Source organism: Myotis yumanensis, unplaced genomic scaffold (assembly GCF_028538775.1).
Source record: "Myotis yumanensis isolate MYYU_CA2020_CCGP unplaced genomic scaffold, mMyoYum1.0.hap1 SCAF_4, whole genome shotgun sequence".
Lineage (NCBI taxonomy): Eukaryota > Metazoa > Chordata > Mammalia > Chiroptera > Vespertilionidae > Myotis > Myotis yumanensis.
The window spans coordinates 113,490,002-113,510,251 of record NW_027223755.1 but is presented as its reverse complement, the minus strand read 5'-3'; the positions used below and the strand labels follow the sequence as shown (position 1 = coordinate 113,510,251).

General features: G+C 47.5%; 1 protein-coding gene across 3 annotated transcripts in view; it reads left to right on the top strand.

Moving 5' to 3' along the window:
• Positions 1-20,250, top strand: part of VPS35L (VPS35 endosomal protein sorting factor like) — a 159,258-nt gene that overhangs the window by 51,537 nt on the left and 87,471 nt on the right. For 2 of the 3 annotated variants that reach the window (XM_070413731.1, XM_070413729.1), the window contains exons 8-11: positions 1,835-1,919; positions 13,291-13,350; positions 18,250-18,346; positions 19,010-19,057. In XM_070413731.1, coding sequence (XP_070269832.1) covers positions 1,835-1,919; positions 13,291-13,350; positions 18,250-18,346; positions 19,010-19,057 — 290 coding nt within the window. The remainder of the gene's footprint in view (positions 1-1,834; positions 1,920-13,290; positions 13,351-18,249; positions 18,347-19,009; positions 19,058-20,250) is intronic. The other variant, XM_070413730.1, reaches the window with a different exon arrangement.

Genomic DNA, 20,250 nt, shown 5'->3' with positions numbered 1-20,250 from the left:
TTGCCCCTAACCGCTCTGCCTGCCAGCCTGATCATCCCTAACTGCTCCCCTGCTGGCCTGATTGAAGCCTAACTGCTCCCCTGCCGGCCTGGTTGCCCCCAGCTGCCCTCCTCTGCTGGCCTGGTTGCCCCCAACTGCCCTCCCCTTCAGGCCTGGTCTCCCCCCAACTGCCCTCTCCTGCTGGCCGATTGCCCACAACTGCCCTCCCCTGCTGGCTATCTTGTACTGGCCATCTTGTGATGACGTGAGGGCGGCCATCTTGTGGCGATGTTGCGTGTGACACCACCTGGGCTTTTATTATATAGGACCAGGGGCCCAGTGCACAAAATTTGTGCACGGGTGGGGGGGGGGGTCCCTCAGCCCAGCCTGCCCCCTCTCACATACTGGCATACTGGGAGCCCTCAGGGGGTGTCCTACTGATGGCTTAGGCCCACCCCCTGCTCCTCTTGGGGAGTGGGCCTAAGCCTCAGTCTGGCCTCCCTTTGTGGGAGATGACCGGGCTGATCAGGGGAAGGCACCAGCCCCATCACCCCGCTGCTGCAGCCACTGCCAGTCACTGTAGCCACCAAGGTTTTTTCATCAACACGGATTCCAGTCCCTTCACCATGAAAAAATGACAACTTTCTTTAGGCATTTTCAAGATGTGTCTTTCATAGGATATGGCATTTCTTTATTATTTTTTTTATCCTTACCTGAGGATATGTTTCCATTGATTTTTAGAGAATGTGGAAGAGAAAGGGAAAAACAGAGAGAAACATCAAAGTGAGAGGAACACTTTGATTGGTTGCCTCCTGCATGAGCCCTGATCTGGGCCCAGGCCAGGGAGGAGCCTGCAACCTAGGTACATGCCCTTGGTCAGAATTGAACCCAGACCCTGTGGTCAGCAGGCCAAGGCATTATCCACTGAGCCAAACCAGCTAGGGCAGGATATGACATTTCTTAGCCCTCCAGCAGCGGACCTTCATTTTTTTCCCCAGGAGTGTGGTGAACAACCCTAGATCACCTTTTTGGATTCTTATTACCCAAGTTACTAAGAATATTACCAGTGGCTTATAGGGAGCTTAGCCAATGAGCGGTCAGAAAAGGTGTTTCCTCTGTAGTTCACACTGATGGCCGCCTCGGCAAAAGGCGTGACCCCCATCACCCTCCAATCACCAGATCAGCCCCTCGCTCAGGCCTGACACCTCAGGCCGAGGCGTCAGGCCTGGGCAGGGGACCCCCATCTCCCTCCAATCGCCATCTCCACCTCCCACCCAGGCCTGATGCCTCAGCCAGAGGCATCAGGCCTGAGCAGGGGGCCCCCATCTCCCTCCGATTGCCGCCTTTGCCCCCCGCCCAGGCCTGATGCCTCTGGCCCAGGCTTCAGACCTGGGCAGAGGACCCCCATCTCCCCCCAATCGCTGGCTCCGCCATCCACCCAGGCCTGACGCCTCTGGCCGAAGCTTTAGGCTTGGACAGGGGCTCCCCGGCAGCTCTGATGGCCGGCTCTGCCCTTGCCCAGGAGCCCCCTGGCTCAGGCCCTTCCTACACTGCTCAGAGCCCACTGAGTGACCTGGGTGCCAATGATGTTCCCGGGACCCAGGCCGCTGTGTGCCTATGTATGCAAATTAACCGCCATCTTTGTTGGGTTAATTTGCATACTCATCTGATTGGCTGGTGAGCGTAGTGGAGTGACGCCAATTTGCATGTTTCTCTTTTATTAGTGTAAATTCCCAGCATCTGGTGAGGTCTGGGCACAGGTGAGCACCTGTTTGTAGAAATCGTTAACTTTCCAGGCTGAGTGTTCCAACCCCATCAGACATGACAGTGAATTTTCTCTCTTCTCTTTTCCTAGTGCTCAAAGCTTCTCTCGGATACAAGTGTCATTCAGTTCTACCCAAGCAAGTTTGTTCTCATCACGGACATACTTGATACCTTTGGTAAGTACTAGTCATATTCATCTTAGATCTAGGAAATATGTTTTTTTTTTTGGTTTGTTTTTGCCAAAAGTTTGATAGTGGAGTTGCTTCAAATTAGGTTCTGCCGTGGTTTAAGTAATGAGGCAAATCACGAGGGAGACTGTAATGGGGCGACCCGCGGAGATGACCACCAGGGACTCAGATCAAGATTTAGGAGCCTTTCTTAAGCTGGCCAGCGACTACAGTTACAGCACCCTGCTGAAGCAAAGGCTGAACTGTTGTGCCGACTACAGGAGTACAGCGTTTTTATTTGCAAAAACCACAAAGTTAGTTACAAAGCCTTGTTTACACAATTTGTTCCCGACACAGTACAGCATCAGTACAGTGACCACCTTCCTATCTACGTGCCCTAGGAACAGAGAGCACAGCGTGCCCCGCCTGGCCGAAGCGCCAGCACATTCCTATCTATGTGTTCTAGGAACAGAGAGCACAGCGTGCCCCTCCTGGCCGAAGCACCAGATATGCAGCCCAGCACAGTCCCCACTGGTCTTACGTACATGAGTCAAATCATTGACTCTTTTGGGTCATTGTTGTGGAGGGAGTTATACTGACCCCTAGGGCTATAAGCTTGATAGAATTTTTTGCCGAATAAAGTCAGTGGGCCGGTTTATAAGATAAGGGCCTGGAATGAGGGCCAGGAGTAATCTCTAGAGGGTGCAAAGAGTCCTGGACTCTCTATTTTGCCTGGCTGTCTTAAGCCGGGTGTGATGAAGCCACATCAGGATCCTGTCGACCTTGACTGCTGTGGGAGTGGTCCTTTCCAGGTAGGAGCCAGTCCTTGGATGGCACATTTCTTTACCCAAACAGAGTTACCAGGTTGGAAGGGATGAACCGGATACAGGCAGAGCATCTAGGATGTGCTTCTGGTCTGCTTTCTAGGTAGACTGTAAAGCCTGAAAGAACTTGAGTAAAGATTGGTTATGGATTTCAGCTTTTCTAGATTGGGTTTCCATGTAAGCTGGTGAGATGGGTAGTTCAGGGTCTGGAAGAGTCACTAGACTCTGTAAAGGTCCCACTGGTTTTAGGGCAGCCTCCTACACTGCTTTGTCTGCAGCCTAGTTCCCTCTTGCTTTCTGGGGAGTCCCCTTGTCTTGCATACATAGAGGTGGAAAGACTTAGTTACATCGGGCAGCGCCAATTGGCCCATCATTCTTGCTCTGCTCATGTCTGTCTAACTGCCTAATATATTACCTCAAGGATCCTGGCTCTGAATTCTGAAGGGGATGTCGGGTTTCTTCTGTAGCTGCTTCGTGCTGAGGCGGGTCAGAAGTTTCTCTCAGAGCCAAGAGATCCTTGCTGTCTGTCAGAGGGACGATGAGGCCTGGGCATAGAAGGAGGTGGGCTTGTGACCTGGCTGAGACAAACTGTAACAAATGGTCTGGTGGGAGTGAAAGAAAAGATTTCAGTTTTAATAACCTCTACTGAAACAGAGTTTTTCTCCTTAAAATTATCCTTCTGTTTATTAAAATACTAATTTATTTACTGTATTCAATTTGGCCAGATTGTTTGCATAAACACAACAAGAATGGTAACTGACTACCTTTGCTGGAATTTCATGATTGAATCTTATTGTGCCCCATAGGGCCAGGAAGCCAAGCCATCTAGCCGCCATCAGGCCTGCCTGCATTATCTGCTGAGATAGGTGAATTCCTCACCTGCAGTGGCTCTGCCCGGGCCCATGTCCTAGGCTTCAAGGCCCATCTCAGTAGCCCTCCTACTCATCGTGGCCCACAGTGCATGGGGGTTCCATGGGGATGCAGAGGTGCCCTTATTGCTCCCCTTCTACTCTGACCAACCGCCAGTGATGGTAGGGCATGGACCTGACGCTCCAGCGCAAGCAATTTTTGGGCTACCAAGCAGGATACCAGGCTTTCTCCGTGGCACTCTTATTGGCTTCAAGTCTTCAGAGCTCAGACAGGGCTCTTTAAAACATGATACTCCAGTCAGTTTTTGGTCAATAAAACCACTATTGGAAACCGGTCTTATTGAATTTATGCAAAGAAATGTATTGCCATGATTTATTTATTAAGTATTGCCAAATTTCGGAGGAATTACATAAGGAAAAAAAGCTACTGACCTGCCTTAAGATCTTCTGATTTTCCTTGCAAGTCCTTTTTATGGACTCTCCAGAGTTATAACAAAACAGTAACTGTTGGATTTCTTTTATCAGTCCCCCCTAAGTACTTTGGCATAACTATTTTCCCTCTGTTTAGGGAGGCAGAATGTAAATTATTTGGCTTACTGGCCTGTATCATTTAATTAATTTCTTTTTAACATTTCTCTTCTCGTTCTTATTACATACACAACCTTTATAAATTTTACACTTTCAAATTAGCCTTTAAACCAACTTTCTATATCCTTTAAAAAATGCATAACCATGCCTCAGACCTTCTACTTAGTAATTCCTTATTCTTAGAAACCTTAATCCTTTAATGATTACTATAAAGTAAACAGCCAGTATTTCTTAGATTACTAAGAGCGGGTTAGAACTGTTTCCTTATGTAATTTCAAGTATTGGAAGGGTTAAAGAAAACAAACGGGACAGAGAAAAACTTACTGTGCTTAGTAGCCGCTTGCGGCCTTGAGTCCAGCATAGTTAAGATAAGTAAAAATCAACAAAACCTCTCTCTCCCTGCTCTCCCTGCCGACACCCCCCCCCCTTTTTCTGCATTAACCATTTACTCTGTCCTTAGCTGCTCTTCCTCCTAGATTTTTCCTTCTTTACTCTAAGCCTCAGAGGCTCAAATCCTTCTCCTCTTTTACCACTTTTGATCCCTCTGACCATGCCCCTGTCCCCCAGCCTAAGCCTCCTCCATCTCAGCAGGCTGAGAGCCTACTACCCTATTTGCGAATCCTCCTGCCACTACCCCATCTCACACCCGCTTCGGAGCAGTTTTCGGCTCTCTTCCTCCCCCAGTCAGAGCGGATGCTGTCCTCAACAGAGACCAAATGTAAATCTATCAGGAAGGGCAGGCAGGTCGCAGGTCTCGGGACCACATGATAAAAATCCAGTAGTCCCTCTTCTTCACCCTACACAGACCATGAGAAAATGCATTAATCTTAACCTAACAAGCCTTTGTTTAAAATTCTCTGGGTTGTGACCTTCACAAATTTTATACCTTTAAATTAACCCTATAATTCCAAAATTTTAACCTAACACAGCAAAATTATACATCAGAGAAAACAATTAAAAGTTCTCTACTGTCTTCCCCCTATAGCAGGGTTTGCCCTATCTTCAAACAAATTAAACAACAGGACAAATACTCTCATGTGTACAGCCAGACAGCACAAAGTAGCAACGAAGACGACTGACCCTGACCCATTTTGACAAAGACAAAGACAAAAAGAACAAAGACAAAACAAAGCAGACAAATGCAACCTAAGGTTGCCCAGACCAGGACCCCCAGACGCCGTCGCGTCCAGGCGGTCGGACTCCGAGGTTCCGCTGTGTCCAGCCCTCTTTTGAGTCCTAAAGGGAACGTTCCACAGACAGATACCAGATTCTTACCTCCCCATTGGAGGTCCAGGTGGCTCGTCGTTTTCGGATTGCAGTTTTGGGAGGAAAATACTCTGCCTCCCTGGGACCCGGGACGGAGACTGGAGTGTCCTCGCCTGGGGCGTCCGGGGTGTCCACCGGCAACTCGGCCAGAGTGGATCTCGCTGGGGCCTCCAAATGTAATGGGGCGACCCGCGGAGATGACCACCAGGGACTCAGATCAAGATTTAGGAGCCTTTCTTAAGCTGGCCAGCGACTACAGTTACAGCACCCTGCTGAAGCAAAGGCTGAACTGTTGTGCCGACTACAGGAGTACAGCGTTTTTATTTGCAAAAACCACAAAGTTAGTTACAAAGCCTTGTTTACACAATTTGTTCCCGACACAGTACAGCATCAGTACAGTGACCACCTTCCTATCTACATGCCCTAGGAACAGAGAGCACAGCGTGCCCCGCCTGGCCGAAGTGCCAGCACATTCCTATCTATGTGCCCTAGGAACAGAGAGCACAGCATGCCCCACCTGGCCAAAGCACCAGATATGCAGCCCAGCACAGAGACCTCCTCCCACCCTTGCTCATTAACCAGGTGCCATTTTTGAAAGACTCTTAGACTGTGTGTTTCCTAAGCTTTTAAGAGGCACATACAGTGAGGGGAGCAGCCCATGGGCCGTCTACCCCAGCTCCACCCATCACCATATGAGGCATCTGGAGTGGCCCTCCGTCAGAATTGCACTCGCATCTCTTCCAGCCCTTCCTTACCTCAGGCTGCTTCTACCTGGGGCAGTGGCAGCACCACGTAGCTTGTTGCCTGAGCTGGAAACCTGAGCATCTTCTCCACTGTGCCCCACCTCCAGGTCTAAGTTCTTCACTTCAGCTTCCTTGATCTCCCCAGTGTGTCCCAGAGAATCCTTAGTTCTGGCCATATCCTCCCCCAGAAATGCTGCAGCTCTTATGAGGTTTCCTGTTTCCTTGTGGTGCTCCTTGTCCTACAGGCCACCCCCTCAGGCAGAGTGATCTGTAGGAACCCAGCAGAGAGGCCTGGACTAAGGATGACCCAAACCCCCTCGGAGAAACAGGGGCCTCTGTGCTGCAGGCAGTGGTTAGTGGTAGAGCATCATGCTGTTAGCAGTTTGCCTAAACTATGCAGCCGTTCAGTCTGTGCAAGATGTGGGGCAGTGCAGTGCCCACCAGAACTAGCAAGCAGAGTGGCCTGAGAGCTGAGCACAGGCAGTCAGAGCAGAGACACCACTTGGAAGGATTGGGCCCATTGAGAGATCGAATGTGGCAGAAAACAAATCTCAGCCAGACCCATGTAGCTCTGCACAGGAGACCAGGGACCTGAACATATTAGCCTGGACAGGTGATCGAAAACCTGGCTCAAACTGGTCTTGGCAATAGGGCGTATTTATTGTCTAGTTCAGTGGTCGGCAAACTGAGGCTCACGAGCCACATGCGGCTCTTTGGCCCCTTGCGTGTGGCTCTTACACAAAATACCGACTTCTGCGCATGGGCCACGAAGTTTCAATCGCACTGTACGTGGGCGCCCGCACGTGGTATTTTGTGGAAGAGCCACACTCAAGGGGCCAAAGAGCCACATGTGGCTTGCGAGCCACAGTTTGCCAACCATTGGTCTAGTTTGAACAATCCAGAGGGAGTTTCTGGCTTCAGGTACAGCTGGACTTAGACAGTCAAATATTTCTTCAGGACCATGCTTTTTCTAGTACTTTTCCTGGAGTCGACTTCATTCTCCAACTCTACCAGGTGGCCTCAGTGTCTGATAACTGCTCGCAGTCCCAGGACAAAGAAGGAACTTTTTCTGAGCATTCCAACCAAAGTCCCAGAATTCTCTCATTGGCCTGGCTTGGGTCACATGGCAGTCCCTGAGCCATGCTTGATATCTGGAGATTGACATGTGCAGATTCCAGGCTGGTGTCGTCTTGTGTACCGTAGATCATGGGTTCAATTCCCACTCAGGGCATATACCTAGATTCGATCCCTAGGTGGGGTGCATACAGGAGGCAACCAATCAATGTTACTTTCACATCGATGTTTCTCTCTCTCTTTGCCTCTCCTTTTCCCCTCTCTCTAAAATCAATGAACATATCCTCAGGTGAGGATAAGAAACCTTTAAAAGAAGTTATGCCCCAACTGAAAGACAGACTTTGTCAGGTGCAGATGACCCAGAGAGCCGTCGTCAGGCTCCACTAGGCACTGAGGCTGCATCAGCAAATAAGGGACAAAAGTTCCTGCCTCCTGGGCTTCTGTGCCAGGGAAAGAGGGTTTGCAGAACAAGTAAGTCAGCCTATTGTGTGGTAGATGGTAGTCAGTTCTGTGCAGGAAGAAAGTGAGAGCCAGGTGAGGGGGATGAAGGGAATGGGCAAGGGGCAGGGCGGCTACACTTTTTAATAGTGTGGGCAGAGCGGCCTCGCTAAGAATTGATATGTGGGTTTGTAGCTGAAGGAGGAGAGAGAGGAACCACATGTTCTGTGGGCTGGAGGTGCAGGCCAAGGAACAGCTGGTGCTAAGACCCTGGGTGGGAGCATGGCTGGGAGGGAGGCCAGGGATCTGAGGTGGGGTGAGCAGCAGGGAGAGGCAGGAGCTCACAGGGCCCTACATCCTGGCGGGTCTTGGAGGCCATTGGAGAACTTGGGCTTTGAACCTGAGGACATGAGGAGCCATAGGAGTGAGTGTTAGGCAGGGCTGGGATGCAGCCCGATTTGGGTTCTAATGAGCTCCCTGTGACTGCTGTGCTGAGCCTAGACCAGTGATGGCGAACCTTTTGAGCTCGGCGTGTCAGCATTTTGAAAAACCCTAACTTAACTCTGGTGCTGTGTCACAAATAGAAATTTTTTGGTATTTGCAACCATATAAAACAAAGACTTATATTTTTGATATTTATTTTATATATTTAAATGCCATTTAACAAAGAAAAATCAACAAAAAAATGAGTTCGCGTGTCACCTCTGACACGCGTGTCATGGTAAGCCATCACTGGCCTAGACTGTAGAGCAAGGGTGGGTAGGGAGCCCAGCTAGGAAGCCATTGTAGCACTTCAGGTGGAAAATGGGGGTCGTGTGGCCCAGGAAGAGGTGGAGATGGGGAGAATGACCCAGAATGGATAGTTGCATTGGGTTTTCACAATAGATACCAACTCCTATACTCCTTGGGCTTCCACTTGTCTTGGAAACAGCTTGTCCCAGGGAGTGAGGGCACCAGTCAGGCAGACAGGTTGATAGCTTCCGGGTGCTCCTGAGAGTTCTGTTTCTCGTGGTGAATGAGCACTTTGGCTTCCAGGTTCCCTTCACTGGCCTCCTGCAAGTTCCTTTTGCATGAGTCAGCATCCCTGATGAGGTAGACTTCAGCCTGCCATCTGGGCCAGATCCAGGCATTAACCTCGTGAGAATCTTAGCTGCCATCCTGTCAGCGTGCTGCCATCCCCCACTCCCAGCTCAGCAAGGCGGGGGCAGAGCCAGTGCCTGCTGTCCTGGTTGGGCCGGGAGCTGACAATGATGATGGTGATAAACCCTTAACAATGTCCTTGGGCCTGACTAGGTGCTTTAGAAATACTGAGTCACAGTGTCTTCATGCAGCCCTGTGAGATAGGGTCTGGAACAGCCGTGGGCAAACTATGGCCCGCTGGCCGGATCTGGCCTGTTTGAAATGAATAAAACTAAAAAAAGACCGTACCCTTTTATGTAAAGATGTTTACTTTGAATTTATATTAGTTCACACAAACACTCCATCCGTACTTTTGTTCCGGCCCTCCGGTCCATTTTAAGAACCCATTGTGGCCCTCGAGTCAAAAAGTTTGCCCACCCCTGGTCTGGAATTATCCCATCTCACAGGTGAGGAACCTGAGTCACAGAGAAGTAAAGTAGCCACAGGGTAGTGAGTTCTCTCTGCTGTCAGAGCACCTGTTTTATTTTCATGTACTTGGCATATGAGGGAATTTGCTCCCTGTGAAAATTTCAAAAGTGTATGCCTTTGACCCGGTGATTTCACCTCTGGGAGTTCATCCTGTGGCAGCAGCAGGAGATTGGAACAACCCAGGAGGCCATCCCCAGGAGATGTCTGTTCCCTGAGACGCAGGAGACCCTTAGGGCAAGGGTCTACCCTGCACTGAGGTGGAAGGGTCTCCAGGCCGTATCACCGTGGGGGAAAGTCAGGATGCAGAACAGCTATAGAGCCAGTTCTGTTTTTTGCACATAATCATTTGTATTTGCTTGGAGAAATATCAGAAGGTCACCCAAGAAATGAATAAAGGTGGGACCCGCTGAGGGTAGTGGGAGTAGTGAGGTGACTGGGACAGGATGAGAGAGGAGCTGTGAGCAACACTCCCGCTGCCTTTGGGAACTTTGAGCTGCGGGAATGTGCTCCCATTCAGACGAGCACCTCCTTCCCTAACACCACCACTCCCCGCCCCCCCCCCCCCCCCCCCCGACATTTCTAAGGCAGGTGCTCAGGAGACTTAGGCTTTGGGGCTGCTGAGCTGCTCCTTAAAGCAGGACTCATCTTGTTGGGTGGAACTCGGAATGCTGCGGGCCATCTCGCACATCTGCTCCACAGGAGGCTCCTGACCAGGCCAGGGCAGTGTTCTGTGGTGGTGACCCGGCCTGCCTGAAGCTGGAGCACCATGCTGGGCAGGGGCAGGGGCAGGGATATGGGTCACCCGTGCATCTGAGCATGAAGGCATAGGCTGGCTCTCAAAGAGGTCCGAGCTCAGAGCTGGGCTCAAGTCCGCACACATTCCTTGTCTCACTGCTACAGAACTTGACTTGGTTTCTTCGCCTGTAAAATGGGCATGATAGACCTGCCCCTGGGGGTTTCTGGAGGGAATTAGATGAGAGAAGGCCTAGAAAGCATATGCACTTTTTCCTCTTGTAATTGCTTTCTGGCAGGATCATTGTAAACCAAGCATGTCAGACTCCAAGGCTAACATGGGCCGAATAAACAAGGTTTAAGTTTACGTGGGCCGCAAAGAAACAAAAACTTCACTTTTCATAGAAACGTAGGTTTATTTTGATAGAGACATGCTGAATACAAAGGGCTGAAATAAATGAGTAATTGTTAGCATAAAATAATAGAACATTTTAATAAAAATTAATATTTTCTCTTGAACATAAGCTTACCAGGCACTGAATAACTACACGAATTAATAAATGTAACGCAAATAAACCTATTTTTCTTGTTCTCCAAAAGCGAAATATTTCCTGTTACGCACACCAAACAGGTCAGTCCAAGACTAATGATGTGGCCATTGGCTGCTAAAATATTCGCTGCTGGTATTAGTGGAGAGAAATGGTGCGCCTGTGTGTAAGGCACGTAAGGAAAACGAATGCAACACGATTATACAATCAGTCATTAGTGAATGTTGTAGTTCATTATTAGTAATTATGTATAATAGGATACTGTAAAAATTAAGTTACGTACTTTTTATTAAAATGTTTCTTACATACCTTTATATTGGTTAGGCCATAAAAATAATCATTGTGGGCCACATGCAGCCGTTTGACATGCTTGGTGTAAAGTATTGGAATAGTCCCTGGCACAGTCAGTGCTCAGAAAGCATCAGCTACTGTCGTTGACACTGTGTAGGTATTTTAGTGCCCTTTATCTTTAGAAAGTGGATCAGGAAAGGAAATATACCTAGGATGGGGTATTACTTCTAAAAAGTAGTTAGTTGTCCACTGACTTACTAAAGAAAAAAATTCACCAAACATGTTTGGCCAAAAGGATTTTGCTGTTGAAGGCCCCTTAGAATGCGGAGGTGAATTATAAACCTGATTGTGGTTTCAGAGAGGTGGCGAGCTTCGCAGAGGGAGTGAAGGCATTTCATGCTCTCCAGGCTGATCTGTGTGCCGTAGGAGGTGAGAAATTGGCAGCAGCCCAGCGTGGCTCAATGACGACCCCAAGTAAACTGTGTACAGGCCTGTTTCTGGCTCTGGGGCTGTCACAGAGGCAGCCACTCACTGCACCGGGTGAGGCTGCACAGAGCCCAGTGGCCACAGGCAGCCAGACACTTCTGTCAGGAGGACTAAGGCGGGTGGCTCTGAGCGGTGGGCGTGCTTGTAGGCTTGCTTTCTGAACTGAAGCAAGGGTTTGGAGCCGAGCTCAAACCCTCATCCTGGCTGCACACCTGGGAGCCTCAGGCTGCACCCCGACCATTATCTCGGGTCCTCTGAGTGCCCTCGGTGCTCTGATGCTCAGCCCTGGGTGAGAACCCCTGGTTCAGAGAGCAGAGGAAGGCTTGCTGCTGCTGCAGAGGTTGCCATACCCAGGCAAGTTTGAAAGAAAGATGGTTCCTGCCTGCATCAGTGGCTCTCAGTGAGCATGTATAAAAATTCCCTAGCAAGGTTATCAAAATTCATACTCCTAGTCCTCACTTGCCAAAATACTCTTTTCCACATGCTCAGTGGGTGTCTGTAGGGTTGTGGTGTAAGTAGTCCCTGCTGCAGAGGCTTCTCTCCCGTCACCCAGCATTTTGTCCTTGCTTAATGATGTCATTTGATCTCATGTTGTTTGACCATAAATGGTCCTAAAAAATTTCCTGACTCTTTTTCTATGGATGGACAGGGATGTGGCTCTTTATTGCCCTGAATGATGACGCTATGGAGTGAAAAAGAAACATGTGAGCACAGGGAAATATTTTTGACATAAAAGGTGATTTGGGAGGGTTGGGAAATGAATAGAACTGTAAATTTTATCCCTTGAATATTGATAGCATTTTCTAAAAGCCAATGGAATAAGCAAAGCTTTCTGTGCTAGATTAGGGTTTGGCCTGTAGCCCAAGTGCCTTATTTACTTGTTTTGTAAATAAAGTTTTTAAAAAATATATATTTTTATTGATTTTAGAGAGGAAGGAAGAGGGATAGAGAGATAGAAACATCAATGATGAGAATCATTGATTGGCTGCCTCCTGCGCGCCCCCCACTGGGGATTGAGCCTGCAACCCAGGCATGTGCCCTTGGCTGGAATCGAACCTGGGACCCTTCAGTCCCCAGGCTGACTATCCACTGAGCCAAACCAGCTAGGGCTATAAATAAAGTTTTATTGGAGCACAAGCACATCCATTTGTTTACATACTGTCTATGGCTGCTTTTGAGCTGCAATAGCAGAGTCAAGTATTTGTGACTGTGCGAGGCACCAGACTGGGTACTAGGAATATATTTGGGTGAAACAGACACAAACCTCTTCCCTTGGAGAACTTACAGTTGAATCTCAGATTCTGATTCTCTGGGCCCCAGGCAGATAACATAAATGATGCAGCAGCTGCGATGTGAGACGGAGCGGAGACAGCACACTCTGGGTAGTCTGCATGCCATTGCAGGGCAGCGGCTCACCTGTCCTAGCGGACTTTTATCCTAAAGGGGTATGTTGTATGCGAAGAAGCAGGCAATCTGGGTTTTTGTGTGAATTCTCCTAATTATTACATGTTGGCAACTATTTCAAAAAATGTTAAAACACCTTGCGGGCCATCGTGTGGTGGGCCGAGCAAAATGGGTCAGTGCTGGGTTCTGCCTACAGGCTGCCCATTGCAGCCTTTTGTCTAGAGTATGACAAGACCATTCTCTGGAGTGATTGGAGGTAACTGAGGCTGCTAGGACCCTATGTTCCAGTTAAGACTCGAAGAGGAGCGTGATCACTCATCCGCCTGTCACAGAAAGTAAAAGCCCTTCTTACATTAAAAACAAAAACAAAGAAATGTGGCTTAACGTTCGTCCCCTAGGTGGCAGCATATTATCACAAGTTCAAGTTTGTCTGCAGCCATCCCTGTCCCCATGAGCCAAGGCTGATTCACATTTACTCTGAAGAGTGTGACGATGTCTTTTCTCCCCAGGAAACCTCGTGTATGAGCGTATCTTCTCCATGTGTGTGGGCGACCGCAGCGTGCTTCCAGGTAACGTCGTAGCTGCTGCCTGGGTTCTGTTCTGCCCTGGAGTCAGGAGTAGGCGTATATGAGGTTGGGACTTATTTTCGGTGTGTTAGAAGCACAAGACCATCTTTACAGCGTTCTCATCTGTCTTCTAATGACATCAGAAGGGTTTCAAACAGCCTGGCTGGGAATTTGGGCGAGTATTTGAATGCTCAAGAATGAAAAGGTGTTTGCATTTAGGTTATCTGAACTTTCACATCAACTTAAATTCCTCTGCTGCTTGACATTTTAATACTTTTTCTACATATCTTTCCTAAGAAGCAAACTGCTTTAAAAACCCAACTTTGTATTAAAGAACAGTGTCAAGTAAATCAGTGGCAGATGCTTTGCCTCTACAGTCTTTGCCCAAGTGATAATGTGCCTTAACTGTATTGCTAATCAATTTCAGATTCTCAGGAGGTTGTAATGGGAGTAGATTATAAATGTCTTTTATTATATAAGTGGTGACGATGAACTCATACTAGCAACTCCTTGACCTCTTGTCCCTCTCTTCAGGTGTCTGGCACTGCTGTAAGTAACACTCTTGTCCACACGCTGCCAGGTGTGCTCTCCCCTCACTTTACCTCCTTCTGCTCCGACCAGATGATGGCATCAGCAACAGTGACCCATTATCTGACCTCTTCATTCATTTATTCTTTCTTTATTTCTCTCATTCATCTGTGTATCTACTTATATTTGAAAAACTATTTAGTATAGTTATGTTTCATAAAGAGACAGAACCCTACAGACCTTTAGGGCCAGAGGAGCTCTTAGGAATCCTTTGGTCTCATTTCAGATGGGCAGGCCCAGTGCAAAGTAGTCAGGGATTTGCCCACAGCCGCTGCCAACTTGCTGAGGTGCTAGACCTGCACTGTCCATTGTGGCTATTGCCGTCACGTGCGGTTCCTGAGCACTTGAGATCTGGCCAGTCCAACTGAGCTGGGCTATGAATGTTAAAAATACAGTGAATTTCAGAAACTTCATACGGTTAACAGACCAGAAGCTACCTCATTAATAATTATTTAAATATGGATTATATGTCGAAATGGTATTTGGATGAATTGGGTTAATCAAGTATAAATTTTGCTTTTTTGATTTACCTTTTTGCTTTATCCTTTGGCTCACATGGATTTCGATTGGACTCCATCGAACTGGACTGCTCTAGATCTTCCCAACTGTGTGATGTTTCTAACAGCCCCTCCATGTGCTAGTTTTCTCCAGATTGGGAGGCTGGGGGTCCCCAACTGGAGAGGCCTCTGCCAGCTTCAGGAGTGGGAAATGCAGGTGCTTTATTTATGCTTCCAGCTTGCCCGCCGTGCGCTGTGCTAGCAGGCAGAAGTAACCCATTGGTGTTTCCTTGGCTGCAACAGTAGTAGTTTGTTTAATGTTCTTTGATACATGTTCTACTACTACCTAATGTTGTCTCCCTAGCTGCTTAAAAATATATTATCTGCCTGGCCCCCAGGAGCATTCGAGTTTGCATGTACTGTAATAATTTTTTTCTTCCAGTTTTTATTAACTATACAAACAACATTTTAGAGCCAAGTAAGAAAAAATTACTAGTAACTCCCTACGTAAACTATAAAAGTTCAAGATAAAAGGGGATTTTCATATTCACTTCCAGTCCTTGTCTAAAGTTATTAATTAGCACTTTTATCACTAAAATTCTTCCTTCCCCGAAATACCTTTTGATATTTTTTTACTTTGAGTGGTGCAATTCAGGCTTTTGTTTTCTTGAAAATCGTTTCTTCTTTTTTTCCCCCTCTTAGTTAAAATCTTCATCTGCATGTGTTCTCTGGTTCCAAGAACTTGAAAGGGAAGGAGATAAACCTTTCTCAGAAATGTTAGTAATCTCTGGGATATGATTCTTTACAATAATTATGAAGGAAACTTTTGAAACCTACTGTGCAGAACTCTGCCTGAAGAAAGGAAGTGTAGAGAGAAGGCTGGTGGCACGTGTGCTCGTTTTCCCGTTTGAATCAAGTTCTGTCTGGTGGGTTTCGTTTCTGAGCCTTTACCTTCAGGAGCTCTTTTGAATTTAGAAAGACAGCGTCGTTTGGGCCATGGAAAGGATAGCTACTCTGCTAGATGTAAAGGCATTCATTTTTTCTCACTGCTTCTAATCCAGCATATATGTGAAGAGGCCATCTGCTCTGATAAAATGTTATTTTCATCTTGGGAGAAATAATTGGGTTTATTGTGGTTCTTGTCATTAGTCGTGAGCATTCATTCCCATCTTCAGTTTTCCCCATGGTTGACGTGGGCCACAGTTGGATAAGCAGAGCCTTGAACTCACCTGGCCTGCCTGGTGCCTGGTGAGATGACGGTGCATAGAGACTTCACTGCTACTGCAGAGACTTGGCAAGTGACAGACTTGTTTGTTTCCTCCCTCCTCCTAAAGTAGCCAAAAAAGTCAGGTTAGAAAAAGCAGCACTGTGAGAAAAACAAGTGGGAACTCAAAGGAAAAACCTCTGCTGTTTGTCACATCGAAGTCTGTTCTGAATGAAATGCCAAATTCTGCATTCATTTTCCATGTGGCAGCCAAGTGCTAAAGTCATGTCATCCCTCCACTTAGAACTCTTCTGGGAGCTTTCGTAGCACTTAGAGAAACGTTCAAACTCCTGTCCGAGGTTGCCACCTGTGTAGCCTGGCTTGTGGTGCCTGCCTCTCTCCTTGCCACGTTGGCTGACTTCCTGTTCTTTGACCATGTCAGAGGTCATTGCTACTTCAGGGCCTGTGTACTTGCTGTTTCTTCTTCCTGCAAATGCATTTTCTCCACATCTAGGCATGCTGGCTCCCTGTCATCAGGGCTCAGCTCAGATGGCCCCTCTGCAGGAGCCTTCTCTGGCCCCCATCTAATGCCCCCTCCCCCCAAGTTACTCTGGTCCAGTATCTAGTTTCCTCCCATTCATAGTGTTGACTGCTATGGATATTACTTGTTTGCTCGGTTATTCTATTCCCTGTTTGTTATGTGTCCTCCATCCGTGGGAGGTAAGTTTCATGAGGACAGGGCCTGTCTCATGTACTCTGTCTTGGCTCCAGAGCCGAGAGCCCTACCTTCAGTTGGTTCTTAAAACATTTGCCTTAAATAAAGTAAAGCAATAAAGTAAAGGAACATAACATTTAATTTACTGTAATGTTATGAAGTCTTACATAACATAAAACTTCTAAATCTTTTCTTGAGCTGGAAAGCAGATTATTATAGAGCTGCAGTCAATATGTGGACCCGGGGCTGAACCTCAGTTCCCACCACCGGGACGTGCAGGCTTGTATTACAAGGCCTCAGAGACTGACTTTTGCTTTGGGGTTTCAAGTCACATTGTTCAGCCGTATGAAGGAAAAGAACCCCTCTCCATTTCCACAAGGCAGCATTGACAAAGGAATTTCAGAATGATTCTTAAGTTTTCTTGTCTGGATCTCTTGAAACTTGAAAAATTGTTAAGTGCACAAATTCAAGCCAGGTAAGGGAAAATGGTAACTTCCCTTCCCATTGGAAATGGAACAATAACTCAGGAATGAATGAAGCATGTGAGGGTATCCTAAATAGGTTAACACTTGAGATTGCAGTTCAAAATATCGGCAGTTGTGTGGTGACTAATGTGCCCAGAGGTTGATCTTCTTGCTGATGCCACAGGAATTTGATTCCCTGAATTGCAGCAGAAAGCAGAACCAGGGGCAAAATTGACTCACGGCACAAGATGAGAGCCAGACAGCCAATGTTCCTTTGCTATATTCTGAAGTAATTAACTTCTCCCTTTTTGCTAGAATCCTGAACATATAATACATCCAGGGGTGTGGCCAGGCTCCCACCTATACAGAAACTACTTAGGAGAAGTCATTGCATGCAGAGGTAGTGGGTGGCATTGGCATTGCTGAGGTGTTCTGTTGTCTATTTATTTTTCATATTTCTGTACTTCCGTTCTTTATTAAGATGTATGCCAGCATTAGTCTTGGGTGTCATTATGCTGGGCAGCTCAAAATAACATCAAAAAGGCCAGGGCTAGGGGGCAGCTAGACCTGGGGCCAGGGATCCTGACTTCTCTCTGGTTGCACTCATGGTTATGGAGGTTCCAGCCATTGCACCTGCATTCCAGTCAGCAGGAGAGATGAAGGAGTGAAGAAGGTCAAGCCCCTTTTTATACAGCTGTTTCCTAGAGGTTGTACTTCTGTTGATGCCCTGGGACAAGAACTTGGGCACATGACCACACCTAGCTGCAAGGATGGCTATTTGCCCAGCAGAAAGGTGGGAGTTCTACCACTAAGGAGGAAGAGAAGAGATAACAGGAGAAACTGGCAGTTTTGCCACAATGACTCAAGTCTGAGGGCAGTGCTGAGCTGGAGGCTAAGTGGCTGCTTTCTCACCTGATTAAGGTGCTCAGAGGATCCACCCTCAGGTCTGGCCTATGTGCTTTTTGGAGCACGGGTTTCAGTCACATTTCATGTTACAGTTGCAGGTTCCTAAAGCTTCTGGAATTCTTACATTATCGTCATGTTACTGGTGGGTATACCAAGAACAGTATTAGAGCACGTCGGCTGTGGAGCCGACTGCCCGAGTTGAATTCCAGCGCTTACCTCTGCTTGCTCTGTGCCTTGGATGGGTTTCTGGATTCCTCTGCGCCCCGGAAGGCTGATGGTAAAGGCCCATCCTTCGGAGGCTGCTGGGGGATTAGTGAACTGAGCGCTCAAAGTAGCACCTGGCCCTTAGGACAGCTCCCATTGTCACTAGTTGTTTTCCTAATACATACTATGTGGATGGAAAGGCTAGAAGAACTAGGCAGCCACCCCTTTCTGCTCCACTGAAGTGTTTTCCCATCCCAGAACTCCCAGCAGGGGTCACAGATCCTAGGGTTAGGAAGGCTAACGGGTATTACTTTTGTATTACAGATAACTTCTCTCCAGAGAATGTAAACGACACGGCCAGAGAAACATGCTTAAACTGGTTTTTCAAGATCGCTTCCATCAGGGAGCTCATTCCAAGATTGTATCCTTCTTTGATGATTTTAAAGAGGTGGAAAGCGTTGCACCATGAATAGAGGCCCTGACATCGTGGTGAGAAGTCGACCCCGTGTGGTGGCCGCCTGAGCGCAGGCCAGCCACACATTCTAGAGAAGCCTTGGGACCCTGGCTTTCCTCTAGCAGTTTTCTGGTTTTTCCTTTGAATATGGTGCAGTGCACCGGGCTTTTCTTCCTAGGAGGGACACCACCACATCAGTTCTTTCAATTTAAATGGTTTGTTTTCAAGTGTTTTCTCCTGTTCCAAGAATTTGAAAGGGTCAAGCATCTCCGCACAAATGCCAGTATTGAGAACAGAGAATTGGGCTGATACACAGACTGAATCTTAGTTATCTGACATTCAAGTTTTCTCTGTAAATCTTGATTGGAAATGCTCAAAACCTGTTTGAATTTCAGCATGCAACCATGAATCAGCATGTAACATTTTCCAAATTTTGTTTTAAATAGATATGAAACCTTGAAAACCAAATACAGAAGCCACAAGCCACTAGCTCACTTAATTCTCTGATTGTTGAGAGCCACTGTGGCTCCCTCTACTGAAGACACACCTAGTTCTGCTCATAAATAGTTATTTCTCCCCGCGGGGAGCATGCTGTCTGTAAATGTCTTTCTTAACCAAATGCTTTTGTAGTTATGTGGAAGCATCCATCCTGAAGTGTAACAAGTTCCTCTCCAAAATGTAAGGCTCTTCCTAAATGTCCAGAATCACAACATTTCCAAAGAATCAGCTCCCCTCTCCCCATGGCAATGTAATAGTCGCTGTTCTTATTTGGTTACTTAGTGGCAAATCTTCCTTGCATTTTCTTATTTTATCCAAAGGAAAACTGGATGGAATAGAGATACCATTTAATCCTTGTTTTACTGATAAATGAGCTCAAGCTGGCAGAGGTGGTTGAGTAGCTCACTTGCCCTCAGCTCAGCGGGAGATGAGTCCTGGTTGGCCATTGCGGTCAATGTGGCTCTGAGCACATTGTGTGGCGTCTGCCCTCAGCTCCCTCCTCTGTGAGCAGGGTCTGGGCAGCGGTACAAGCTGCGTGCACCACAGAGCAGCATGGCAGGTGGTGCCTCCACGCCCTGCTATCTAGGCGGGCAGTGAAGACCACGTCAGAAGCCAGAGCCTTTGCCCTTGAGCTCCAGGGCAGTCACAGAGCCGCTGGGAAACCTGGAGTCCTGTTGGGTAGCATGTAGGTAGTAAACTCCCCGATGCCGTGGCCGACTCGGGGCTCCACAGAGGTGGGCTTAGAATCTAGTTTACCAGCCGTGCTTGACGGGATATAGGGTTGTCTGGGGACAACACTGGTGTGGAAGGAGCAGTCATTTTGCTTCACCAGTTGGTGCAAGGTAGTGTCCTAGGCAGGGGGAGTCAGTCCCCTGTTGCAGGAGAAGTAAATACTGCACAGTTCCCATGCTGGGGGCTGCTGATGCCAGCCGGGGCACGGGGGTCAGGTGCTGGGAGAGAGCAGGGTCCCAGACAGACAGTCAGTGCCAGAGGAATATACAGGAGTGGATGAAAGGAGAGTTATAGTTGTGAGTATGCAAAATGAGATTATTGTTTTATTATTACTTCTTCATTATTGTATTATTTATTTGTATTACAATTGTAAACCTCATTTTGCCCATCCCTGTAGATAATGGTGAGAATATGGAGATCAGGGGGTACCCATCCACAGAAAATAATTGGAGGACAAAAGCTAATAAAATAGTAAAATAAATGTGACCTCCGCAGGAAAAAAGTGAAGGTTAGACTCCTGAACTTGGAGATGGTAAAGATGAAGGAAACCATTCAATGAATGAATGAATCATGAGTGAGAGGAAGACTATTGGTGCAGAGCCTTAGAAAACTCTGACAACTTGACCTTGGTTTGTTTCTAA